General features: G+C 54.9%; 1 protein-coding gene across 2 annotated transcripts; it reads left to right on the top strand.

The window, feature by feature from the left end:
• The first annotated feature begins 160 nt into the window (after positions 1–160).
• ZMAT5 (zinc finger matrin-type 5) lies at positions 161–27,376 on the top strand. 2 transcript variants are annotated; one of them, XM_004429802.3, is made up of 6 exons: positions 161–242; positions 12,837–12,991; positions 17,658–17,720; positions 19,120–19,200; positions 20,999–21,110; positions 26,035–27,376. In XM_004429802.3, the coding sequence occupies exons 2-6, from the start codon at positions 12,865–12,867 to the stop codon at positions 26,162–26,164; spliced, it is 513 nt and encodes a 170-aa protein (XP_004429859.1). In that variant the 5' UTR covers positions 161–242; positions 12,837–12,864; the 3' UTR covers positions 26,165–27,376. The 2 variants fall into 2 exon arrangements, with proteins under 2 accessions (XP_004429859.1, XP_087280111.1); XM_087423985.1 differs by lacking the exon at positions 161–242 and adding an exon at positions 11,215–11,372.
• The last annotated feature ends 2 nt before the right edge of the window (positions 27,377–27,378 follow it).

The raw sequence follows: 27,378 nt of genomic DNA on the forward strand, positions 1-27,378 counted from the left end.
GGTAAGATTTATTACCCAATTTTTATCTTGAATCATTTCTCGCTGATTGAATATTTTGAACTACAACACCCAGAAGCCCTCGCGCTTCGTCCCCCTCCTCCGTGCTGTCTCAGCTTTTATTCCCAAAGGTTTCTGGGAAGGGTGGACTGATACCCAAGGAAGGACTACGATTCCCAGCAAGCAGTGCGCGACGCGAGGGCGCAGGAGGAGGAGCTCAGAACTGTCGGGCCCAGCAGAGCCAGGTACAGTACCTCCTTCTTTGGCGGGACGTGGAGGGGCCAGTCCTTGCTCTTCCTCACTCCCACACCGGGAGGACTTGGGCTCTTTCTTTGAGTCTGCGCGCCTCCCGGCAGGCCTCACCGTTTAACGGGATGGAGAGTGGACAGAGGAGCCGGGGGACCTGGGGTCCTGAGTTCCCGGCTCGTCTCTCCGCCTGTCTTCTTTTTCAGCCCCAAATCCAGGCCTGGAGTTGGAGACTGTGACAAAAGTCGGGTCCTGGGTGCTGAACCCCTTAGCCAGGCCTCAGGGGAAGGAGCTTTTCTGCTCGTGCTTCCTGTTCCCCTCACCCCTGGGCTTCGCTGCGGAGAACCCTGGCCTGGAAGGCGGGAGACTTGGGAATAGAAAGAACAAGGGCCGGGCAACAAATGTTTTCTGAGCGCCTCCTCTGGTTCATGCGCTCACCGGTAGACAAGTCTCTGCTCTCAAGGAGTGTTCATTGTAGTGTGTGGGTGGATGGGGAGGTGCAGTAACCTCAAACAAGTAATGCTTTGAAGAGCAGAAGACAGGTTGGTTGGGGGGTGGTGATGGTGCTGTTTTAGCTAGGGTGCCCAGGGGGACACTTAACCAGAGACCTGAATGAATACTAGCGGGTCAAATAGGAAAGCGTTGGTGCTAAGGCCTTGAGGCTGCTGCAGTCTTGAGGTGTCTGAGGGAAAGAAGTGGGCTGTGAAGAGGTGGGCTTGGGTCAGCTCATATCTGGCCTTGTAACCCGGGGTAAGGAGTCTTATTTTTTTCTAATTGCACTAGGAAACCACTGAAGGGTTTTAAGCAGGGATATGACATGATCTAATTTACATGTTAATGTCATCATTCTGGCTGCTCTCTGGAGAAACGACTGAAGAGGGGAAATTATTGTGGTGGGTCATTTGAGGCTGGGTGGTAATTTAGGGTGTGGATTAGAGTAGTGATCAGATTTGGGATGTATTTTGGGAGGTAGGACAAACAGAACAAGCTGACAGATGCATGTAGAGTGTGCAGGGAAGAGGAGTCGAGGATGACATCTTTTTTTTTTTTTTTTAAAGATTTTATTTATTCAGCTTTTTCCCCCCAAAGCCCCAGTAGATAGTTGTATGTCATAGGTTCACATCCTTCTAGTTGCTGTACGCGGGACTCGGCCTCGCGTTGGACGGAGAAGTGGTGCCTCCGGGTGCTCCCGGGATCCGAACCCGGGCCGCCAGCATCAGAGCGCGCGCACTTAACCGCTAAGCCACAGAGCCGGCCCGACATCTAAGTTTTGACCTCAACAACTTAAGGTCAATGGGGATGATCTTAAGTTCTGTTTGGCCATCTAAGTTTTGACCTCAACAACTTAAGGTCGATGGGGATGATCTTAAGTTCTGTTTGGCCCTGTCCCTTAGACATCAAGTGGAGATGTCTGAGGCAAATGGAGATTTGGATCTGGAGTCCAGAGGAGAGGTCTGAGCCAGAGATAAAAGCTATCAGCATAGGTGTGGCATTGAAAACCAGGAACTGGATTAAAGGCCTGGATCTGCCTCTGACTCCTCAAAGCAACAGTAATGCCTGATTAGGGGTCTGGGAGGAAAAATGTGATGCTCTACCTCCATGATGAGTTATCCCTTCTGGGGTTATTTTCTATTTGCAAAGCATCCTGGTAGCCCCTTGGGGCAGAAAGTTATGAAGTTGCTGGGAATCTTTTTTTTTTGTTTTTTTTTGTGAGGAAGATTTGCCCTGAGCTAACATCTGTTGCCAGTCTTCCTCTAGTTTGTATGGGGATCACTGCCACAGCATGGCTGCCAATGAGTGTTGTAGATCTGTGCCTGGGAACCAAACCCGGGCCGCTGAAGTGGAATGCACCAAACTTAACCACTAGCCCATGGGACCAACAGCAAATCTGGCTGATGGGAAGTTCTGAGGAGGGAGGAATTATTTTAGGTGGGATGGGTAGGGAAGACCACAGGGAGTGAAGGTGTGGCTTGTTTTATTTGGGGTGTTTTTTGGTTTTTTAGTTCTCATTTTGGAGCAACAATTGTTAAAAACCTAATTTTCTTTAAGCCACCGATTTCAACTTAGAAATTATTCTATACATAAATCTAGAAAAAAAAGAAAAATAATTGTAACTTTTCTCTTGATTAATGTTTGAACTCAAGTTGAACAAACTAAAGTTCTTTAAACATTCAACCCTATTACCAGCTTAATTACATTCCCTTACACATTTGACTCCACTTATAAATTTAATATATGTGATTTTCTTTTTAAGTACTTAAGATACATAACCTAACAAGCATAATTTCCCCAGAATACTTAAAGTTGCTAGAAAATCTAATAAATTAAACTTATAAACATAATGAATTTCAAGTTCTTGTAAACAGTTCAATACTTTTTTTTTCCCCTCTCCAAAGCCCCAGTACATAGTTGTATATTCTAGTTATAGGTCCTTGTAGTTCTTCTATGTAAGCCGTGGCCACAGCATGGCTACTGACAGGTGAGTGGTGTGATTCCATGCTCGGGAACTGAACCCAGGGTGCCAAAGCGGAGGCTGCCTAACTTTAACTGCGAGGCCATCAGGGCTGGCCCAACGGTTCAGTACTTTTAACAGTCGTAGTCAAATTCTCTTATGTCAGCTGTTCACAGTCTGGGGAGCTGAAAAAAAAAAATACAGGCTCCATCTCTGACATGGAATTAGGATATGGGGGGCACCCTTAGTAGCTTTTACAGCACCCCGGGTGATTCTAATATGCAGCCAGGGTTTCCAACCATTGCTAACCTCTCGACTTAAAATCACAAATCTAGTATCAATTACTGACATATATTTTATCAATTACGTAACTATAGATTTTAACTTGAAATCACAATGCTTTTCTGTTATATATTCAACATATCAAATTCTTTTCAATGTTACAGATACTTTCAAATACCAAGTACACACTGATTATTACTAAACTTAGGACAAGAACATTAATACAATGAGTTTGATTTATTCTACTACCTCTATGTTCAATTCTAAACTTTCCTGGAGGGCGGGCCCCGTGGCTTAGCGGTTAAGTGCGCGCGCTCTGCTTGCTGGCCGCCCGGGTTCGGAACCCGGGCGCGCACCGACGCACCGCTTCTCTGGCCATGCTGAGGCCGCGTCCCACATACAGCAACTAGAAGGATGTGCAGCTATGACATACAACTATCTACTGGGGCTTTGGGGGGAAAAAAATAAATAAAATTATAAAAATAAAAATAAAAAAAAACTTTCCTGGAGTGTGACAGGACACTTAGCCACTAAGCAACAGTTTTATCCACTCTATTGAATTGTGCTTAGCATTCCAATCAAGTTAGGGTTAACATTTCAGTGAGCTGAGGTTATTCACAATCAGACCGATTTCTGACTGGGATACGAATCTGGGGGCTGTGTCTACCCAGAGGGACTGTCCCCAGCAGAGGCTGCCTCTGGGATGCAGAGAGTGGAGAGATCAGTGGGCAGGAGAAGCTCCTTCCCCCAGGCTTTGTTTTTTAGCGGGTACTAGACTCAATGGTTAAAATGCAAATTTCTGGGCCCCCCTCCAGATCTGCTGACTCTGAATTCCTGGAGATCTGACCCACGAGACTTCATTTTTAGTAAGCTCCCCACCAGGATCCATGGAAAAGTTTGAACAGGAGTTGTTTTAAGAGGGTTGATTTGATGCTGACCACGGTGAACTGAGGAGGCTGGTTCAGGTGCGAGGGGGTGAGACCTGACTTGGGCAGCAGTGACAGTGGTGACAGAGGGTCAGATGGTATTTGGAACCCAGACTAGGGGCAGAAGACGGGGGAGGCAGAGGCAATTCTGAGTCCGGGAATCTGGTTCAGGAGCCTCCTGCAGACTATTTTTACCTTTCCTCTTTGGAAACTCTGGCCTCCTGGGACCTGCAACTATCTGATGAGAAACTGTGTCTCCAGCCTGCAGCTCCCTGGAGCCCAGATTCGGGTTCAGCCAACCTTCCTTTGGCCAGGTCTGCTTGGAATCAGGGCGCACCCTGTTGGCCTTCAGCCAGGGACTGAGAGTAATGTCTACTCTGGATCTTGTTCACCACCACCCCTAGCTGGTTCATCCAGGTGAACCAGATCACTGGAACCATCCACAGCAGCTCCTAAGGGAGAAGGAATAGGACTTTATTCCTTCCTGACAAATCTTCTACTCCTTTGAAGGGAATTTTTTTGGAAAATTTAAAAACAACATATGCTAAATGTAGAAACAGAGAAACATAGAAAAACACAAAATGGAAAAAAAAATCCCACATATACTCCTATTATCCAGACATAACGACAGTAAATATTATGTCTGCTCTAGTGTTTGTGTGTGTGTGTTGGGAGGGAGGTTCTTTCTCCTTAAAAAACTGGTATCATATTGTACGTGCTGTTGTGATCACGAGCCATTTTGCATTTAGCAATATGGAGTGAACATTTATCCACGTGAGGGAATCGTTTCCTTTGACTTGATTTTTTTGTTGTTGTTGAGGAAAGTTCACCCTGAGCTAACATCCATTGCCAACCTTAATCTTTTTTCCTTTTTGTATGTGAGCCTCTGCCACAGCATGACCACTAATAGATGAGTGGTGTAGGTCCACGCCAGGGATCTGAACCCGGGCCACCGAAGCAGAGCACACCGAACTTAGCCACTAGGTCACTGGGGCTGGCCCTTGACTTGATTTTTAATGGCTGCGTGTTACTCCAGTGTGCAGATGTGGCTCATGCCCTACACTTGCTCTTTGCCAGCTGTGGGCTCCCTCTGCCCACAGTTTTTTTAGGGTAAGATGAGGATAACAGGCTTTGTGCATCATGTCATTGAACCCCGACTCCCACCCCACACGGGACCCTGAGCAGCCTGCCTGGCATGTGGTGAGCAATGGATAACTGTCAGCTGTTCTTACTGTTGGACTTTCAGAATGAGATATATGGCAGTGACGACCTTGGTACTGAGATCTTTGAAATCATCCTTGGAGAAATTCCCTGTTGGATGCGGGTCCCCCTCCTTGGTGTCCCCAGCACAGAGGTTGATACCTTGTACTGTTACTGGGGACGCATCTGTCAGCCACCCCCAGCAAACACGCAGTGCACCTTCTTGTGATATCAGGGACTCTGTGTCATGAGGTATGAACCCCAGTCTGGCAGAGAGGAAGTACTCAGCAAATGTTTGGCTGCTGAATGAATGAATGACTGTAAAGGGACCTGTGGAACTTTAGGGTTTGCATGTGTGAGTGGGGGAGAGGGTCCCTTTTGACTTGACTCAGGAGTGTTTTGGGATATGGGGCACTTTGTACCTGTGGCCATCACAGACTGTGAAGTGATTTAGTTTTTCCTTTATTCCACTGTATTAGTTAGCTACTGCTGTATAATAAATTACCCCAAAACTTAGTGACTTAATACCACAAACATCATCTCATATAGTTTCTGAAGGTTGGGAATGTGGGAGTGGCTTAGCTGGGTGGTACTGTCTCAGAGTCTCCCATGAGGTTGCAGTCAAGCTGTCAGCCAGGGCTGCACTCGTCTGAAGGCTTGACTGGGGCTGGAGGGTCTGCTCCCAAGGGGCATGGCTGTTAGCAGGAGGCCTCAGTTCCTTGCTACGTGGGCCTCCCCACAGGGCTGCTAACAATATGGCAGCCGGCTTCCCCTGGAGCAAGTGATTAGAGGAAGGGAGACACCAGGATGGAAGCCACAGTGTCTTTTATTAAGTGACATGCTGTCACCTCTGCTCTATTGTCTTAGTCACATGGACCAGTACTGATACAGCTTGGGAGGGAACAACACAAGGTGCGAACACCAGGAGGTGGGATCGCTGGGGGCCGCGGAGGCTGGCCGCCACATCCACAAATGTGTATTGAGCACCACTGGCGTGCCAGGCACTGTGCTGAGCACCTGGCATGCACGATTTAATCCTCATGGTAATCTTATGAAATGATACTATTACCCTTGTCTTCCAGATGAGGCTCAGAGGGTTTGCTGAGAGTTTCACAGTCTGAAATTGGCAGGGATGGGATTCAGACCTGGGTTGAATGATTAGAGTCAGTATTGGATTGGGCGGTCTGTGTGACTTGGGGCGAGCTCTCGCCTTCTCTGTTCTTCAGTCCGTCATCTGCCACCTTAGACCAGCATTTCTCCGAGTGTGGTCTGTGGACTCTGCATCAGAGCCTCCTTAGGTCCTGGCCCTCTCCTAGACCTGCCGAGTTAGAAACTGCTGTGTACGGGGGCCCCCACTCCCTTGTACTGCTGGGCCTGTATATGATGCGCCTCACCCCAAGGGGTGGACCATATGAACGAGGTCAGGATGAGAAAGCTGGGTGGTTGCTACAAAACACCAGGCATCTGGGGGAGACCCCTAACATGTTGGCTCCTATCAGGGGAGGCATCTGGATCTTCTTGGCACTTCTGCTGGAGCTGGGTCCTGAGCAGGCAGTCTGCGGGCCACCCCCACAGGGCACTTCTGATGCCACAGATTCCAGACTGCAGGCGTATGAGGCACTGGGACATTGCCGTGCTCCTGGTGGGCATGCAATAAAGCGTCCTCTGGCTGCAGTTTGCTGTTTACCTAGGGTCTGGCAGTGCCATAATTAGAAGAAATGACAGGTGAGCTTGAGGGCAGCATGTGGCGAGCACAAATCCTGGATAATTACAGTGCACATCCCAGCCCCTGGCCACAGCCAAGCTGCTGGCTTATTTTAGCCCTGTCCCAAAGCCAGCTTTGTGCCTGAGATGCACACAATGAAAGGAACCAAGAATATCGATGAAGCACAAATGTCTGCCCCATGACAGCCTCACAGCGGAGTAGTGGGGTGGGGAGAGAAAGGGTTCTGGGGTCAGCCTGACCCCAGTGTGAATGCTGGCTCTGGTGTGCCTTGGTTGCGGGGTCTCGGGCACGTGGCTTCACAGCGTCCTGGTGAGGGCTCCCCGAGAGGGTGCATGGGGGTCCTCAGTGCCACCGGCCCACAGGCAGCCCTCATGCTGATGAGAAGTTATCATCACCAGTGTGTCTCCTGGCCGTGGCTTTGAGTATTTAGGAGTATTTCTGAGCCTGTTTCCTCATCTGTGAAACGGACACCTTGCTGTCTACTCAGAGGGTCTCTGAGGATTAAACAAGAGAATGAAAGCCAGGTGCCCAGCATGCAGGAGTTGAATCTGAAGCTGTCTTCCCTCACCCCTGCCACCCCCATTCTCTTTTCTCCCCTCCTCCACCCACAGTGTCTCAACTCGTTGGTAATCTTTTCCTTGAGCCCAGAGGACTGAAGTCAGGGGCCGTGGGATGGCCAGGTGTGGTTTAAGTCCTGCGGGGAGGGTGGTGGTGGCAGGAGACCTGCCTTTAGGGCATTATGTGTCTCTCTTCTCTGCCCATCCTCATCCTCATCCCCAGATTCAAGCTCAAGAAGAGGGCCTGGGAGTAGCTATCGGTGAACGGAGGGCAGGAGGCAGTTACGTGTGCGAGCCCCTGTTGTGGGTACTGGGGTGCAGCAGACAGCACTCCGCCCTCGTGGAGCCTGTATTCTAGTGGGGAGGCAGGCTCACAGGACAGTCAATCATGACAGTGTGTGAGAAGGTGAGACAAGCTGTGGAAAACAGAGCAGGTTGTAAGGGAGGTGGAAGTGTCTGCGGCTACGAGTTTGGCTGCCATTTTAAATCAGGTGGTCAAGGTGTGCTCGCCGGGTGGGTGAGGGAGTGAGCAGCCTGGATGATATGGTAACAACAGTAACAGCCTCCATTCTTTGAGCACTAACTATACGCTAGGCATCTTTATATACTACTACCGTGGTAAATCCACAGCAGAGGTGGGGGTCGCTGTTTCATAGCAAAGTACAGACTCAGGGACATGAAATAAGTTTCCAGAGGTCACCCAGCTGGTAAGTGGCAGAGCTGGGATTCGAACCCATACCCGTGTGGCCGCAGAGGGCTGTCCCACTAGCCTTGCCTGCTGCCCCTTGGCCACAAGGAGCCGCCCTGTCACCTGGCTAAGCTCCAGGGAGACAGCAGATGCTGTTGGCTGCGTGGACCTGGTCCCTGGGAGTAAGTGGGTGGCACCACCTGTGTTCCCAGGGAGGGAGTGGGGCCTGATCATTCTGTGTTTCGGACAGGGCCTCGCTCACGCTGCCGAGCACGCCAGCCTCAGAGGATGAGGATGAATCACGGCAGAGAGGGCCGGCTTAGTCAGCACGCCATGCTGGTGTCAGAGACGTCTGGCTGTCCCCACCCCCCTTCCCTGACCTCCCACTCAGGGCTGCCAAGTGCAGTGGTGCAGGGTGTCCCTTGTGCAAGGACGCCTGGCTGAGGGTGAGTCGGAGTGGAATATGCTCCGCTTGCCAAGTTGTGTGTCTGGCTCGCCTGCTGTATTTGTCCAGAGGATTCTGCAGCCGCTCCTTTTCCTAACATGCGCTAAGGCGCTGGAGCGGGAGGCAGTTGGGTCAGGAGCCCTAGAAGTTCACACCTGGGTGACGCCTGGGTGAGGTCACCTTGCTGAAGGTCTGCTCCTGCCCGGGAACAGGGCCTCTGCCTCCATGGGGACAGGCCTGTGAAGGAGGAGGGAAGTGCCGGCTCCCCTGGAGCTGGTCTGCTGCCCTGACACCATCCCCGGGCAGTGGGGGCTCTGCAGGGCAGGGGTCTGGGCCCTGCCGTGAGGGCTGAGGTTCCGGCCCCACCTCTGCCTTGTGCCGTGTACTTCGGGCAGCTCACTTCCCCTCTCCTGGCCTCACTTTCCTCATCTCTAATACAGACCAGCTGACCCCAGAGGTCACTTGGGCACCGGCATCCTCTTCCTTATTCTGAGCCTGTGTTTTCTGAAATACAGGCTCTTCAAAGGCCAATAATAATGATGGTGATGGCCGGCCCTGTGGCTTGGTGGTTAAGTGCGCGCGCTGCGATGCTGGTGGCCCGGGTTCGGATCCCGGGTGCGCATCGAGGCACCACTTCTCCGTTCATCCTGAGGCCGAGTCCCGCATACAGCAACTAGAAGGATGTGCAGCTACGACATACAACTATCCACTGGGGCTTTGGGGGGAAAAATAAAATAAATAAAATCTTTAAAAAAAAAAAATAATGATGGTGATGACGGCCAGCGTTTCCTGAGGGCCTCCTGTGGGCCAGGCTCTGTGCTAAGTGTGTGTGTGGATGATCTGAGTCTCACAGCAACCCTGACATGGGCACTGTTATTATCCCAGTTCTCACGGGAGGAAACTGAGGCCAGAAGTTATTTGCCCAAGATCACAGAGTTAGAAAGCAGTGGCACCTGGATTTAGCACTGGATGGTCTGGAGGGGCCCTTAGAGATCACCTGGTCTAGCTACCTGCTGCCCACTTCACACAGGGGGAAACTGAGGCCCAGAGAGGGCAAGTGACGGAGCCACAGCCTCACCTGGGAGAGCTGGGACTAGAACGTGGGGTCCATTGACCCATCCCGGATGGCTGAGCACTTCCCCTGTGCCAGACGGGGGGGTGGCCAGGGTGGGCAGAGGAAGGTATGGTGGGTAGTATGGCTGCTGTGGCCCTCAGCTGAGGCTGGTTTGCCCCCACAGTGTGTGTGTGCACGCCACAGAGAGGAAAACAGACACACACACACACATGCACACACACGCGCACGTGCGCATCCCAGCCCCGAGGGGCTTGTCATTTGGGTCAGGGTGTTGCTGAGCAGGCGGGAGGAGAGGCGAGTGTTCTTGATTTCCTGGTGGGCTGGTGGGAGGTGCCCTGAGACCTGCTCTGCCCTTCCTGGATGTGTGACCTGGGGACCTCACAGCACCTCTGTGAGCCTTGGTTTCCTCGTTCATAAATGGGATTATAATACATATTTCTCAGGTTCGAAGGAGCCATGTCAGTATGATTTGTTGGCAGGAGACTTTCACGAGTTATTGGGAGTGTGGGTTCTAGAGCCATCTTGCCTGGATTCGAAGCCTGGCTTGGCTGCTCTCTAGCAGCCTGACCTTGGCTAAGTCACTTCACTTATCGGAGCCTCAGTGCCCTCATCTGAAAAGGTGTACTGGGCCCCACCTCACAGGTTGTCCTGAGAATTAAATGAGATGATGCGTATAAAGCTTTTAGCCCAGTGCCACCACATGATAGGTGCTTAATAAATCAGATAATAGGTAACATTTGTTAAGTGCTTGCTCAATGCTGGATGTTATTAGTGTCGTTTGTATTGCTATTACTCTATTATTAATAATTTATTTGGGGCCGGCCCCGTGGTTTAGCGGTTAAGTGCGCACACTCCGCTACTGGCGGCCCGGGGTTCGGATCCCGGGCGTGTACCGACTCACCGCTTCTCTGGCCATGCTGAGGCCGCGTCCCACATACAGCAACTAGAAGGATGTGCAACTATGACATACAACTATCTACTGGGGCTTTGGGGAGAAAAAGGGGAAAAAAGGAGGAGGATTGGCAATAGATGTTAGCTCAGAGCCCGTCTTCCTCAGCAAAAAGAGGATGATTAGCATGGATGTTAGCTCAGGGCTGATCTTCCTCACAAAAAAAAAAAAATTTATTTGGATTAGCAAACTTCTGCGTACCACTCCCCAAGCAATCAGGCAACCTGTCAGACCCACCGCCTCGTGTTCCTACAGTGAAGGTAGAGACCTAGAGGGGGAAAGTGACTTGCCCAAGGTCACACAGCCAGCTGCTCGGGCCCTGTGTGGTTTTGTCCAGCTGAGTGTGCTGCAGAGCTACTGTTCCATCTCAGTCTTCCCAAGGGACACCCCTCCCTCTGCCCCTCCCCTCTTCATTACTTTCCAGATGCAGCAGCTTCTCAGAGCTTCAAGCTTCGTGAATGGCTTGGTTAAGCACTCGGCCGTTACATGTTCATCTCTTACCGTTTCAATCCAATTCCTATAAGTTTATTGGCAAGACGGGGTGTATTAGAGCTGCCAAATTTAATATATCAAGTCCATGTGTCTGGATGCGGTTTCTCAGCAGTAATGAGAGAAGAGAGGTTTTATACGTTTTCATTTTGAGTGACTGTCTGTTCCTGCTCCCATTACAGCCCTTGACTGAATGGCCGCCATCCCCGTCTGCCGCAGGAGCGGCTTTCTCCATCGACCCGGTGGCTGCCTGCACTGTCCAGGGGCTTGTTTGTCTCTGCGCCTCTCCCCAGTCTCTTCTTCCCAAGATGCATTTCCCATCTGTCTGCCCTGTTGCCCTGTGAGTGAAGGCCAGCTTTACCTTTGCCAGATCCTGGGAGTCTGGGGCTTTCGCTGATGGCCTGGGCTGCTACCTCGTGACCTTGGGGAAGTCACTGCCCTTTGTCCTCTGGGCCTCAGGAACCTGCTCTGTGAAGTGAAGGGTCAGAGCATAGGACCTGAAGGGTGAGGGGCTGGTCTGGGCTCAGCCTTTGCAGATCCTACTCGATGGCCTCAAGTGGACCCATTCCTCCTCTGGTCTTGTGCACCAAACTAGGGGACCAAGGACTGGCCATGAGAGTCACAGAATCGCCACTTACCTTGGGCTGCAGATCTCCTGGATCTGCACTCCTGTCAGGAGTGACAGCTGTGATCACTATGACTTAAGGGTCTTAAGACCCTGAAACATTCTTGTTTCCCTCTGTGATTGGTTGGGGACCTGCCACCTTAGAGTTTAGCTAATCTCCTTGGCAAGCCATTTGCATTTCTGCCTGAGTCCGCTGGCTTCTCTAAGCATTGAGCTGGCTGTGGAAGAAGGGGCACCTGGCAGTAGGGTTTTAGGGGGCCTGAGTTTGCCTTCTGTTTACCAGTGTGTGTGACCTTGGGCAAATCACTCCCTCTCTCTGAACCTCAGTTGTCCCATAAGGAAAATAGGAATTAATTCATTTATTCAACAAATATTTGGTTGCCTACTCTGTACCATACATTACTTTGAGTGTTGGGGCTTCAGCAATAAATGAAACAAAAATATCCCAGCCCGCGTGGATTTATATTCCTGTTGAGGGGAAAAGATAATAAACAGAACAAGTAACTTATTACTTCAAGAGTGATAAAAGTGAAGCAGGGAGTGGGGAAAGCTAAGTGGAGGGTGGAGGGTTCTGCAATTTTAAATGAAGCAGTCATGGGAGATTACTGAGAAGTATTTGAGCAAAGACTGAAGGAGCTGAGTACGCAAGCGTGTCAGGTATGGGGGAGAGCATCGAGGCAGAGGGAACAGCAGGGACAGGCTGGGAGGTGAGATGGGCGTGTGCCTGGCGTATGTGAGGAACAGAGAGGAGGTCTGTGTGGCTGGATTGGAGAGAACAGGAGAGAGGAGGTCAGAAGTTGGGTGGGGGCTGGGGGCAGCCAGAGGGCGTGAAGTGGTGGTTCTCCAGCCTGGCTACATATGAGAATTCCCTGGGGAGCTTTAAAAACCACTGATACCGGGTCTCACCCACTGACGTTCTGCTTTCTCTGGCCTGGGGTAGAAGCTGGGCACCAGAATTGTTAAAAGCCCAGTCTGGCATGAGGCCTCTCAGGCCATAATCATTGCCCGCATAGTTCCTCACGGGCTGTCGTGGGGTTTAAATGAGGTGGCGCATGTGTGCAGAGCCTTCCTTACCCCGCGCAGGCCTGGCCCTTGGAGTGCTCAGTGGGCTGGCGTGCCCTGGGCCTTGGTGTGAGGCGTTTCCTCTGTGCTCTGACCGAGTGCTGTGTGGCTTCCCAGGCAGCAGCAGCCCCTGGCGCAGGTGGCCATGGGGAAGCGTTACTTCTGCGACTACTGCGACCGCTCCTTCCAGGACAACCTCCACAACCGCAAGAAGCACCTGAATGGGCTGCAGCACCTCAAGGCCAAGAAGGTCTGGTACGACATGTTCCGAGGTGGGTGGCAGCCAGGCTGACGGAGCCCTGCTCTCTGACTTTCCTTATCATCAGACAATGAAACACCGTGGGCCAGTGGCAGTCCTGCTCTGGGCATTTTGAGGAGCAAAAGAGACGAGGCCTGGGCCACCGGCCCCTACGGGCAGACGGGCCCTCGCAGGGGCAGGCTGGAACGTGAGTTCCTTTCCCCGGCAATCTTGCCCCAGAGCTCCGCCTGCCTGCTCTGGGGACACTGTGGCCAGGAAGAAGGCCTCTGTGAGGAGGTGATGTTTGAGCCAAAGCTGAAAGGTAGGGAAAAGCCAGCCACACCATTTTGGGCAGGGGCCATGCCAGAGCAGGCACATGAGCAATGCCCCAGGTGCCCTCGGAGCAGAAGAGAGGGTGTGGCTGGACGCAGCGGGAGAGGAGGAGGATGGTGGGGGCTGAAGCTGGCGATAGGGCAGGGGCCGGATGGTGCAGGAGGATCACAGTAAGGGGGTGGGTTGACCTGAGGGCAGAGGGCAGTGATTGAAGGGCTTTAGGCAGCGGCCAGTGTGACCAGAGCCACACTTGGCAGTGATGACTGACTGCTGCGTGAGCAGTGGGGTGCGGTAAATGGCTGTTGAAATGACTGGCTGGATGAATGAATAACCGGGGCTGCCCGAGGGAGGGCTCTTCTGGGAAAGGCTTCTCAGAGCAGGTGCGGCTGGACCGAGAGTGAGCTAAGGCTGTAAGCCCCAGCGCAGGGCCTGGCACCCGGGAGGCACTCACTGTAGGGAAGGTGCTGCTGCTGTCATTAGGCATGTGTGCTAAAGAATAGCGACCTGCCGCGGTGGCCAGCCAGGAGCCAGAGCTAAGAGGGAGCTTGGTGTGGGGCGGGGGTGGGCCCGGAGCTCCTGGAATGAACCGGGCGGGGCCAACGCTCCACAAGCTGGGGAGCAGGACTCTGAGACAGGGCCCAGAGCGGAAGGAAGGAACGGAGTCCCAGCAGCTGGGAAGGAAGGAGAAGGGGACAGAGTTCATTCCCTGCTCTGAGATTCAGAATTCACAAGAAGGGAGTGAGCTTTATTGAGTGCCTGCTGCATGCCAGGTGCCTTCCATGGTTTGTCATTCGCTTTTCTCAGTATTTCTCTAAGGCAGTGGATCTCAACCCTTCGAGTTAGGATCACCTGGAGACCTTGAAATAAAAAGTGCTCGTCCCCTGACCCCATCCCCAGAGGCAGGTTTGGGGCCCAGGCATGGTATTGTCAAAGCTCTCCTAGACTCTCCCCATTTCAGATGAGGAAGCTCAGGCTCAGAGGCTTGGGTGAGGGGGGGCGGCCAGCAGGCCAGGCCTGGCTGTGGTTGTGAGGGGCCAGGAGTAGGGGCAGAGGGGTCTCCTAGGTGCCTGGGAGGCCTCTGACCCCGGTGTCAGGCAGAGGCTCCCATCCCCCCAATCCAGTGGGGTGCTGTGATCTGGCATGGAGCTGGGCCTCAAGATCAGCTTGGTGTTTGCTCCTGGTCCCAGGTTCTCAGCTGAGAACAGCGGAGTCCTCGGGTCCAGGGCTGATCGGCAGCGGCTGTTGTGTTACTTACAGAAGAGATGAAACAGTGGGCGCCATGAGCCCCTTCCCGGGGATCCTGCATTCCTAGCATCCTCTCACATCCCCAGCCACATTCAGTCCTTGAAACAGCTCTGCGAGGGAGGCTGGGTGGGCTGGGGGGTCCCCACTTACAGGTGGTGACTTTGAAATCCAGAGTGGTGGCTTACTCACCAGGGGTCCTCAAGCTGGCGTACAAGCTTTTGCCACTTCCTCAAGAGGCTTCCCCAGGCTCCAGCTTACCTGAGTAGCCGCACAGCGCAGGCTGTGGGGAGGCACGTGGTACCCAGCCTGGGCTAGGACTCGACACCCGCTCTGCTCCCAGCTTCATGGCCTTGGACAAGTCCCTTAGCCCTAGGAATGGTTGACCATCCATCTGCCATGGCTGGGACCGGCACAGGCCCTGGAGCTAGGCTGCCTGGGTGTCAGTCCCAAGGTGTCACTCACTAACAGTGTGACCCTAATTTCGTTGTGTGTAAAACAGCCATAACAACAGTACCCACCTCCTAGGTGGGGGTGACGGGCTCAGTATTCTCATGATGACTGTATGGCACGTGAGGGTTCACTAAGTAGGAACGTGCCTACGGATCCACAAAAGGATTGGCCTCAGGCCCTTCATCTCATGGGCTCATTCATTCAGACAACACTCAGCGCCACTGAGCATGTCCTTGGCTCCCAGATAGGCTCTGAAGACTCACAGGGGAATAAAGCAGGGCCCCTCTCCTAAGCGGCCTCATGCCCAGTTACAACAATGTGTTCCAGGTGGAACCCCTGTCCTGCCCAGGCCTCCATGCCCTGCCAACCTCTCCCTCTGAGCTCTGGCTATGCTGGCCACTGCAAGTACTGTCCCCTTGGTGGGCATGCTCGTCCTGCTGTCCTCCCTGCCCCCGGCCTGGTCCTCCCATCTCAGAACTCAGCTCAGGCAGCAGGTCCTCGGGAGTGCCCTCCCCGACCTCCGGGCCAGGTCAGGTCATTTGGCTGCACACTAGCTGTTTACACGTTTATATCCACGTGGCTTAGTGTGCCTGTTGGAGTGGAAGGAAGAACTGGGTCTGACTTGTTCTCCACTAAATCCTCATCCTGGCGTGGTGCCTGGCACCCAGGACGTGCTCAGTAAATGTTTGTTAGATGAACGTCTAAATGAATGAGCAAACAAACACAGGGCACCGGGGCAGCTGTTCATTTTGGGAGATGAAGCGAGAAGGACCAATGGGGTCAGATCACGAGGAGCCTTGAACTCTGGGCGGAGGAGCATGGGCTTCTTTGTGCAGGGCCTGGGCCGGGGGTTCTCAACCCTGGGTGCCCTTCAGAGTCACTGAGGAGCTTTTAGCAATTCCCCTGCTCTCTCCCTCAGATGAATTAAAGCAGAAGCTGAGAAGGGTGGGCTCGGGCATCCATGTATTTTAAAAGCTGCCCCGTGAGTCTGCCATGTGGCTGGGGTTGAGAACCACCCACCGGATGCTGGGCAGCCTGGAACTCCTCTCCCACACTGAGTCCCCACCAGGGCCCCTTGTCTAGGACTTGGGCTCAGGCCCCCTGCCAGCCTCAGCTGTCCTACCCCCAAGGGGACCCTAGGCAATGTCCACATGCCCTCCCCAGCCCTCCACCCCTGGGAAGGGCTGTGTCAGGAGCTGGGTGGGCTGAGTCTGACAAGCCCAGTGCTGACAGATGGCCCCCTCCCCACCCTGGAGGCTCCACCCCCGCTCCGCCTGGTCACCCCTGGAGTGAGTCCTCTGGTAACCAACTCCTGACCCAAGCAGCCCACCCCACCCCAGCCCCCAGCTGCCCTGCCCTGGGGAGGGGAGGAGCCCCCATCAGAGTTGGCTACTCACCCAGCCACCAGGAGATCAGCAACCACAGGGGAAAGGGCAGAGGCTTTAGATTCACACTCCAGGCTTCAAACCTGGCAGAGCTGCTTCTTACTGTGTGCCCTTGGGCAGATCACTTCCCCTGTCTGAACCTCAGTTTTCCCCTCTGCAAAATGGGGATGTTGGCATTGTCAGTGGGTTTGTGAGGAGGAAATGAAATAAGAACCACTCCCATTTGTTGAGCATCCACTACCGAGGTTCTCAGTCCTGGCTGCACGTTAGCCTCACGTGGGGAACATGATGCCAAGGCCGCTCCCAATCCCACCTTCCCAGCGATTCTCACGTGCCACTGGCCAGAGGAGGAACCACCAGCCCCCTCTGCCAAGTGCTCTCCATCCGTTATCTTATGAAATTTTCACAGCAGCCCTACCAGGTGAGAGTTTTCCTCCCATTTTACATATGGGGAAACTGAGACTCGGAGAGATTAAGCAGCTTGCCTATAGTCATGTGTACCTGGACTCAGAAGTCCACGGTCTGTCCTTTACCGCAGCGGCCTCTAGGAAAAGTGTTGGAGGAACAAAATGGGAAGGTGCTCAGCCCAGGCCTGGCCTCGCCTCTCCTCCAGGGCAACTTCAAGGGCTAAGTCAGGGCACCTTCCTCACACGTCTTACTCACTTACAGATTTTAACTGATTGATTTTTTGCCTACCAAGAAGCATACAAAATGTAAACCGTAAATATATGGTGAAAATAAAAGTAGGAAAAATCAGAGGAAACCAGGGTTAAGGATCGTATCCAGAATGAGTGTCGCGACGTCTTGTTGAGGCTGGCGGCTGGTCTGGCTCTGAGAGCCTGGAGCTGGTGTAAGGAGGGGAACGGAGGGCTGTGGATTGCGGCCTTGGCTGTGGAGCCATGCCTGGGCCCTCGGGTTTACTGGTGGGCTTTTTAGCTTTTTATTTTGAAATAATTGTAGGTTTACAAGACGTTGCAAAGACAGCACAGAGAGGTCTCATGGTACCAGGAATTTTTTTTAACTTGCAAGGTGATTCCATTGTGCAAAGTCAAAAGCCTCTGACCTAAAACCTGGTCTTGCCCTTGGCTGGGTCTGGGTCTGGGTCAGGTGGCAGGGTTGAGGTCACCTGAAGCTGGGATCCCTCCGCCCAGCATCCCCACCTGTGGTTGTCCCCTGCTTACACTCCTCCATGGATGGGAAACTCTTTCCTTTCCTCACAACTGACCTTGGTGATCAGAAGTGCCTGTGTGCAGCTGAAGTCTGAACCCAGCCCCTCTCACCTCGCAGATGCAGCTGCCATCTTGCTGGATGAGCAGAACAAGCGGCCCTGCAGGAAGTTTCTACTGACAGGTAAAGGGCTCTGCTCAGCTCCAGTACCCCCAGGGACCAGCATGCCCAGTCTGGCCTGCGTGGGCCTCTGCAGAGCCTCTCCCCCAGCCCCAGCCACCATCCTAAGCCCCCTTTATGGCCTTGGTGCATCAGCTGACTGGTCCATCGGGGCCTTCCCAGGGATTGTGGCTTAGGACTTCCAGGGCCTGGTCCTAAGCTCTTCAGACCTGGAATGTGATTTTATTGGCTCACCCAGAACAAGCAAGTGCTGGGAGATTGCAGGTAAATCCGGGAGTCACTGTTGGGTGTAATAGACTGGCTGCTTGAGTTAGCCTGGGAGCCTGACCTCCGCTGTGCCCTGCCTCCCAGCAGGCAGGGCTGGAGACCATAATAGCTCTGACAATGCTGAGGAGGCTCAGAATTAGAAACAAAGATGCTAGGTGTTGATTTGACTGCTCAATACCCAGCTAATAAAGATGCATACAGTTCTAAGAGAGAAAAACCTCAGTAAGTGAAGGAACCAAAGATAAATGAAAATAAGGATAGGAAAAATGAGACAAAGCCAGTAGAATGATTAGTATCCTCTATACTTGCCTTGAGGTCTTGTATGTTCTCTAAGGGTTTGGCCCTGAGCTTCCTAGCAGCCAAGGCAAAGAGGAAAACCAGGATGATTAACATGGTGTGTAAGGGAGCTTAACACTGGGGAGAGGTACTGCTATTGACCTACGGAAGCTGGGTGAACAGCCATGCTCCCCTCAGGAGACAGAGCTGCCTCTAGAATGGGCACCAGGCCTGCAGATCATGGGCTTCCCCACAGACTTCACCTTGATGTGAACAGGCCACTGGTACGTTTTGCTGGCTTAGGACACCTCCAGTCTCCTGTTATTTTGTGGTGCATTTTGGTCTCCTCGGTTGGGATTTGGAAAGACTTGGGTACCTCCTTGACAAAGCTGCCATTAAAAGCCTTTCTGGAGAGCAGTCCAGCTGCTCATGCAAGCCAGAGGGGTGGGCAGGGCACCTGGCGGAGGGCATAGCATGTGCAATGGCCTGGAGTGGAGAGAGGAAGCATGACCCTTTCAGGGACCCACCCGTGGTTCACTGAGGCTGGGGAACAGGGGCTGGGGGCCAGGGGTTGGTAACAAGAGACAAACCTGCAGAGGCTTGTGCAACCCAATCACGAAAGACGTCAGTGGGGTTTGATCCCTAGCCAGGGAAGGGTCGTGAGCATGGACCAGACAGGTGGTTCTGGCTGCTCCTGTGGGCAGGGCCAGAGAGAGTCCTAGTTTTTCTTTAGAGGTGGGGTGGCTACTCTTTAGGCCTACAGCCCTGCCCCTAAAACTCCAACCACCCCTCATCAGGGTGCCCCTCAACATACGGTGGGGGTCCTTGGGAGCAGCAAGTAACTCTTTTCTTGTTGCAGGCCAGTGTGACTTTGGCTCCAACTGCAGATTTTCCCACATGTCGGAGCGAGACCTGCAGGAGCTGAGCATCCAGGTGGAGGGTGTGTTTCCGTGGAGACCCTGGGTGGGGGCGGGTGCGGGCTGCTGGAGGGTGCAGGATCTGGGGCTGGGGAAGCTGCCCTGTGCCTCCCCACCTCCCCGTTTTGTGGCTGCTGTGTGGGGTAGGCTGAGGACTGCCTGAGGTGATAGGGCGGGTGTCAGGAACTGCTTCCTAACCACCCCAGGCATGAGTGCCAGAGCAAGCTCCTGGCCATGTCCCCTGCTGGGTTTAAAGTGACATGCAGGACTTCCTGCCCAGGAGCCCTAAGGGTGCACCCCACCCCAGGGCCCTGCTGCTAGCCTGGCATTCATTCATATATGCCTGCGGGCCCTCCTTCCCTCAGTCAGGCAACAACATGGAGCCCCTACTCAGCTCCTGGCGGATCCCCTGCTATGCTCTGGGGACGCGGGGATGCAGAGATCGCCTTAGCTGCCCTCAGGATTCTCAGGCCTGGTGATTCCAGGGAGGAGCAAGTTCAGCTTCCCCTGGAAACTAGCATGTCTGCCGTTGGGAAATACACTTCTCACTTCTCCAATTAGAGAATGAGGAAGTTCCCACTTAGTCTTTATCGATCTTCGCATGTAGCCCCTCATTGAACAGTTGGAGAAACTGAGGCCAGCACTCAGGCAGAAGGGCCTCATCGGAGCCCCCAGCAAGTTAGAGGCCAACTCCGGTCTCCCAGGGTGCTGCCACTCACTCTTCCCTCATCCGGGTAGCGTTGGGCCAGCCAGCAGGTGTCTGGGGCAGCCTGGCCTTTGCCCTCGTCCCCCCTGGGCCTCACTCCCCTCTGGCCAGTGAGACCCTGCAGGCAATGCCCTGCCCCAGGATGCTGATGGCCGTGTGGCCGCAGCCATGGCACAAACACAGGGTTTCCAGGAGCTTTCCCAGGGCGGAAGCAAGGCCCATGGGCCTATCCAGCGAGTCCTGGCAGTGGCCATATCTCTCCCTCTTCCTTGGCCGTGGGCTCTAGGGGACGGTTGGCCGGTGGTGGGGAGAGCACAGGCCAGTGGGAGCTAGAGACACCTGGTGAGGCAGGGATGGGAGAGGCCCGAGGGGGCTGGGAGCAGAGGCGCGCCCCCAGCTGGCAGCTCCTACAGTCCTGGCTCAGCCACAGCCCCTGTGACCTTAGCACATGGCTCAGCCTCTTGGAGGAGCACCCTGACCTGTCAAACGTGACCGCTCGTGAAATGAAGTGAGATGACACGTGTGTAATGCTAGCCCAGGGCCTGGCCCGGAGTATGCGTTGCTCCATGAGTTGGATTGTTTTCCTCTGGCCCCAGGCCCTCCAGAGACTCTGACCCCATCACACTCTCACATGTGGCTTGTTTGAACTCCATCCATTGCTCAGTTTTAATTCAATCAGCAAAGGTTTTTGTAGGACATTTTAGGAAAAGAAAAATCAGGAAAGCTGAGGCTCCTTCTCTAGGATCAGAGAACTGGCAAGTGGCAGAGCCAAGATTCAAACCCTGCTCTGCCTCGTTCTGCAGCCCACGCGGCCTCCCTGTACCCCAGATTTGGACCTTTCCCGAGGGCCAGGCTCTCTATGTGCATTATCCTGTGTCCGGCTCCAGAAAGCTTGGGAGTCAGCCACTCTTTTGTCTCCACTTAATGGGGAAGCAGAGTGAGGTCCAGAGGGGCGGGCCTGGGGAGGTGGCAGCATGATGGGGTCAGGCCTGAGGCTCTGCTCCCAGTCTCCCTGCCTGCACCCCTCAGGAAGGTTGCTGCTGCCTTGTGGGCGGGTGGGGTTCAGGCAGGAGTGAGCGTGCCCCTCACTGGTCTCTGTCTCCCTATCCCCACAGAGGAGAGGCGGGCCAGGGAGTGGCCACTAGACATTGCTGAGATCCCTGAGGGCCATCTGGAGGACTGGCTGGAGAAGAGAGCCAAGCGGCTGAGCTCAGCCCCAAGCAGCAGGTACAGGCTCCATGGGTCCCCTCCTCCTGTGCCCTCTGGGAGCAAAGACCCCAGCCGGCCTGCCCTGACCTGAAGCTGAGCAGTCTCCATGAACTGCCCAGGCCCAGGCACCAGACACGGACCTGCTTTGCTACCCAGAGCTCCCTGAGGGAGGAGCCACATGAGGGGCTCTTGGGTGCCCAGGTCCTCACCAAAGGCTGAGGGGTATGCATTTAAAAGTGCCTTTTCCGGGGCCCTGACCCCCTCCATTGGTGGCTCCTCCCTTATTGGAGCCTTTGCCGGCTCAAGGGGAGACCAAGCCGAGTTGACTCCCTATCACCAAGTCCATTGCCAGAGGGAGGGGCCTGACTATGGTTACTGAGCCCCCTCTAGGGCCCTGCCAGATAGGCATGTTGACCTGACCCTGCAGTGGGGGAATCGGGGGCTCACAGGAGGGTGTGACTTGCCCCAGGGCACACGGCTAGGAAGAGGCAGAATTGGGATTGCACAGGGGTGACAGGCTCTTTGTCACTGTCCCACTGCCTCCCTGAAAAGGGGGCTGCTGCCTGGGCCCAGCATTCAGGATGCTCAGAGGCGGACCAGGCGCCCTTCATCTCTTGTATGGTGAGCACCCTGTGTCAGGGGCCCTGAGGTGTGTGCTGTGTGCCCTCCCAGGTCCTCCTCTTTCAGCCAGGGTCCCTGGGCTCTTCCCCCAGGTACTGAAGGAGAGAGAAGGGAGGAAGAGGCTACAGAATGTGCTTGTGAGCTGCCTATGACTTTGTACAAGTTGCCCCACCCTGGGCCACCTTGTTTTCCCCATCGTGCAATGGGGCTTCAGACCCGATTATCTCTGTGGTGTGGCCTTATGGGCCAGCAGCTTGGCCTGGGCCTAGGGAACCTGGTCAGATGGTCTTTGGGGTGAGGACTTCCTTCACGGCTCTATCAGGAAGTGGAGGCCAAGCGTCTTGCCTTCTCTGTGCCCCAATGAAGAGAGATCATTAAGACATTTTAAAATTAACTTTGTTTTTTACCTTTGTTTTATATCTGTGCCCAGTTTTTGCCCCCCTACCTTGAAAATTTGTAGTACAGACATGACTGAAATGTTGGAGTGTGACGTCCCTTCCACCTCATCCTGTCTAAAGTGGTTGTGATTTTGGTCATGTGGGTGCCCCCCCTTGGGCCTGGCATCGCCCAGGGATCCGTGTCCAGCACCCCAGGCTTCTTCAGCCCGTGCGTCAGAGCACTAGGGCCGGGTGGAAGCACCCAGAGAGCTCCGCGCTGCCCTGCTCCTTGGAGCAGCCGCTGCGGTCCCGGCTGTACTCTGCGCTCACTCCTGTGCTCCCCTGGCCACTCTCCTCCCTGCTGTTTCTGGAAGAGAACCTGCAACTGGGGACCACCCGAGGCTCTAGGGGATCTGTACCTGTCCCCCAGGCCCCTCTCCCTCTGGCCACCCCCCAGGGGGCCTGCTTTCACGTAACCACATGCTCTCTGTGCCCACCCTCCCGTCCACCTGTCTGCTGAGGGCTCGGAGCCAAAATGAATTACTCTCTGAGCAGAGCAGGCCTGTCCAGCCTTGAGAAAAAGGGGTTGTTGGAAGGGAGGTGAACATTTATTGCTTTTGCCGTGGCTGCCTAGGTCTTCCTCAGCCCGCTCCCTGCAGGCTGGGCTCCTGAAAAATGACGCCTGTATCCTGCGGTCTGTGCGCTGTGGGCTCCGCCCCTGCATCCGGGGCCCCCACCCTGCAGAGTGAGGGGAGGTGGATTCGAACCCCGGGCTGCCTCGCTCTGTTCCCTGAGTCTCCCACCCCCGAGGCAGCCTTGCAGAAACAGTGCCCTCTGTGCCCTTCAACCTCCCCGCTCTCTTAGATGGCCACGGCAGCCCTTTCTGGTCTCCCACCTCCCCTCTGCTCCTCCAGTTCATCGTCCTCCACACAACAGCCCCAACCAGCTTGTAAAACACTCCCCGCCGGGCCTCTACTTAAACCCTCTTAGGCTTCCTCCACCTCGGGGGAGCCCAGACTCTGCAGCCCAGCTCACAGGGCCAGGGGAACTTCCCTGCCGCCTCCACAGCCCCTGGGGGTCACCTTCTCACCTCTCGCATCTGGCTTCTGTGTCAGTCCTGCTGGATGCTTGGCGGCTTCTTGGATGTGGTGGGCGTTTCTGATTTGGGGGCACCTTGGGAATGCTCTTTCCTCCGCCTGGAACTGCCTCCCCACCTCTTTGCCTGGCAAAGTCAGACTCATCCTTCAAGCTTTAACTAAGACATCTCCCCTTCCAGCATCCGCCGCCCCCCCCACCCCGCCAGCCTCCCCCTCACGGCCTTGAGCTCATATTGTTGTCATTTGGGCCTGGCGCTGGCCCACATGTTGACTGCATGAGAGAGCGTTTGGGGGAGCAGGGTCCCAAGCCTGGAGGACTATTCTCTAGGTGGTAGTGTCATGGGCCCACTGTGGGGACCAGTCTGGTGGCTCCTCTCCCTTCCCCCAGGACGCAGAGCGCACATGGTTGCCTGGTCCACCTGGGGCTACCCACACCTGAGGGCTCTGACCCCATAGGCCCCACAGAGCCCTCAAAGTGAGCCGGCCAGCCATCCTGTAAAAGAGGAAATGGAGGCTCTGTGGGGCCCCAGCCTGGCACATCGTGCCATCCCCCTCAGCAGACTGACCCTGAGGCATCTGCCAAGAGCAGCCAGCGGGGAGGGAGAGGCCGACCTCAGACACGCAGACTAATCCCCTGGCGAGGACAGTGCTTGTCCCTGCTCTCCATTGTTGGCTCTTCAGATTGTGACTTTATCCCTCTTAATCTCCCCCTTTGCACCCCTCGCTGAGCCAGTGCCCCTGTCCAGCCCAGGTGCCTCCCTAAGGCTTTCCTTCTGATCAGGACCATGGCCGGGGAGAAACGAGAGCTGCTCCTGTCCTTGTTCCCGGGGCAAACAGGCCATGAGAGGAGCCATGAGCAGAGCCCTGCCACACGTGCCCCTCAGTGTCCCGTCTGCTCTGTGCGAAGCTCGAGGGGTATGCTCTGAGGGCTCTGGGGCCCAGGGAATGTGCCAGTGTCTGAGAGCACACGTGGGGATGCCCTCCTCCTGGTGGGAGGCCTCAGGGCATGCAGGGCCACTGGGCCCCAGATGCCCAGGAATCTGCCCCATCTTCTAGAGGAAGGGTTTGAGGCTCATGGGAAGGGGCTCCCCAGGAGCACACCCTCTGTGGGGGAGACTTGCATTCACCCTGGCCCTGTAGGGAGCTCAGGCTTGGCTGGCAGCTGGGGCTCTCCCTTCCAGCAACTGTGGAGCACCCCCACTCCCACCTTTCTCTGTGGCTGGCAGAGTTTATGAAATCTCCCCAGGGTCATAAATCATGCTGAGAGCCACTTTCTGTGCTTTCCAGGAGGCAGCCAGCAGCTGAGCAGGGGATTTCCCTGGCCTCACACAGCACGAGGCCCCTGAGGTTGTGCCTCAGCCTGCCTGGTCTTCAGGTCGGCTCTGTACAGCGGGTCAGGCCCCGAGAGGCGCAGGCTGGGTGGGTCCCCGGGCTCCTGACTGCAGCCCCCAGCCTCTACCTTGGAGGCCTGAGGCCTCTCCAAACCTCTCACAGAAGGCCCAGGACTTTCCCTTTCTGCAGAGGGCTGGCCACTGGGGCCCTGAGCCCTCCAGGAGCTGACAGGGTGTCACCTTCACTGAGAGCTGAGCCTGGGGGTGGAGTGGGGTGGGGTGCTCCTGGGGCTGAAGCGGGGGGGCCAATGTCTGGAGTACAGGGTGCATTCCAGTCCCCCATCACCCATCCCCAGACTGTGTCACCTGGCACGTGACTGACTCCGGGCACCTCGGTTGCCTCATCTGTAAAATGGGCTTTGCACAAGGATTCTTGAGGTTTCTCTAGGCCATGGTGTCCGGCCCAGAGTAGTGCCTGGTCAGTAAGAGCGCTCAGCATTGCTGTTTGTCTTCAGCAGACATTCACAGGGTGGCCTCCCTGCGCCAGGCCCAGCCCCGGGGGGACAGATGGATCCCACCTCTACCCCCTGGTCTCTCCCAGAGGGGAGACACGAGCTTCCAGGCGAGTTCAAAATGCTCTGTAGCCTGAGGAGGCAGTGCAGCCCTGGAGCGGCAGCCTGAGTGGGGGTCAAGTCTAGAAGGATTGGGATGTGGAGCAGTTGGTGGGGAAAGGCTGCCTCTGTGCCTCCCCGGGCCTCAGTCGGCTCCCTTAGGACAGGGCAGCCCCAGGCTAGGCACTCAGGGTGGGTGCTCCCTACAGGCCCTGAGCTCCCAGGAGGTGGCTCCAGAGGCCGTGGACCTTAAGGGGAAGGACAGTGAGTAGCATGAGAAATGAGGCTTTTAAAAAAAATGTTTTGACAATATTTTTTTCTGATTTCAAAGGCTTGCGTGCTTGTAAAACTTTTCTTGAAAAGTAGAAAGAAGTAAAAAAATCACCCATAATTGCACTCAGATAGAACCACTGTTAACATTTTGCTGTCTTCCAGGTTTTTTTTATGCATTTATATATGTTATATATCTTTAAACAAAAATAGTATCATGCTATATACATTATTTTATAAGCTGCTTTTTCTCCTTACACAGTACATCATGACACTTTTCCTCATCAGTACATATAAGTCTGCCTTAATTTTTACACAGGCTGCATAGCATTCTCTGCTGTGGACGTGCATATATATTTATTTGATCCCCCACAGGTGGACTCTTAGGTTATTGCCATTTCTCATAGCTCAATCTCTGCCCACAATCCTGCTATTTCCTTGGACTCGGTTCCTAGAGGTGAGGTTGCTGGCTCAAAGGGTCTGCATGTTTTTGAGGCTCTGCCTTCCAGAAAGGTCTTGCAGGCAGCTGACCCTCCCCACAGCCGGGGTGGTGGGGAGGGTAAGCCGGGGGTGGTGCTGCAGCATGGGCCTGGGCCGTGCCCCACTCTCACTCTCTACCTTTCCCTTCTTTCTAGGGCTGAACCCATCAGAGCCACCATCTTCCAGTACCCTGTGGGCTGGCCACCAGTCCAGGAGCTGCCTCCATCCCTGCGGGCACCCCCACCCGGGGGATGGCCCCTGCAGCCCAGCGTCCAGTGGGGTTGAGCCCCTTGTCTACATCTGGTCAGCTCTCGAGTCAATCACAATAAAGATAAGGGCCCCTACTGGGGAGGCCGAGCCCCCTTCCTGCTGCACCCCATGGAGCCTCTAAAACTATCCACCTGGTCTGGCCTTGCTGAGGCCCAGGAGTCCCCCAGCAGGTGCAGCCCTGGTCCTGGCTCTGTGCCAGGCAGCTCCCCCTCCCTCCCTCATGGGACATCTTGAGAAGATGGGTGAGAAAACTTCCTTCTGGATGTTTATAAAGAAAGTCTGTCAGCACAGTGGTGTGGCTGCACTTCCCTCTTGCCCGGGGCCCTCAGCCCCGTGCTCTGGCCCCTGGTCGGAGATGGGCAAGGCTGGAGCAAGTTGAGGTCCTCTGCAGGGTGACCCGTGCTTGCTGCCCTTCTCCCTTGGGGGCCGGCAGAGGCCCAGCACAGCCGGGCAGCAGGTGGCTAGTGAGGCTGTGACCGTCACCCAGGTGAGATGTAGCTCCATATCTGTGGAGGGGAGCTTGAGGACGCGGTCTGCCACCCCAGCCCCACGTCTGCCCATGCTGAGCCGGTGCCCGCGTGTGAGACGGTACAACTGGGGCAGGGACGCAAGCTGGGTCTCCGATCTGGATGGTGTAGAGAAGTGGGCGACCCAGGAGGACAGGCCCTGGGCTGCAGACAGTGGCCTGGCTGAGCTTCCTGGCACTGACAGCGCTGGGCTGCGCCAGCCCCTTGGCCCAGGGGCCCTCCCAAGGCTTCTGCCCTGGAGGAGCCCCCTTGCCGGCCAGGAGATCACACAGGCTGCTCAGGTGATTTGGAGCCTCCAGGTCCCAGCTCTGCCTCCTTCCTCAACTGCACTCCAGTTCTAGATTCTGTGCTGGGGTGGCGGCGGGCAATGTGGCCCTCAGGTCACTAGGCCTCTGGTGGGGGGCCCCAGAGGGTGAGGTGGCTACAGAGCCACCTCAGATGCCCCATCCTCCATGAGCTTCTGCCCTTGCTGAAAATCCCTGTTGATGGGGGAACTGAGGCCAAATCTGGGGGCCCTCTGAGCCTCAGGCTCCTCTCCTGTGAAATGGGCTGATTCTCTGGCCCCAGTGGGTGCGTGGAGGAAGGCTGGGTTTGAAGGAGGGTCAGAGGAAGGGACTCAGCAAAACGCCTCCTCAGGCCATGCCAGGGAGTAGGGCCCAGGAGACCCCAGCCTCACATCGCCTGCCCCCCCCCCCCCCAGCC

This window comes from Ceratotherium simum, chromosome 35 (genome assembly GCF_057802395.1).
Source record: "Ceratotherium simum simum isolate JZ-2026a chromosome 35, ASM5780239v1, whole genome shotgun sequence".
Lineage (NCBI taxonomy): Eukaryota > Metazoa > Chordata > Mammalia > Perissodactyla > Rhinocerotidae > Ceratotherium > Ceratotherium simum.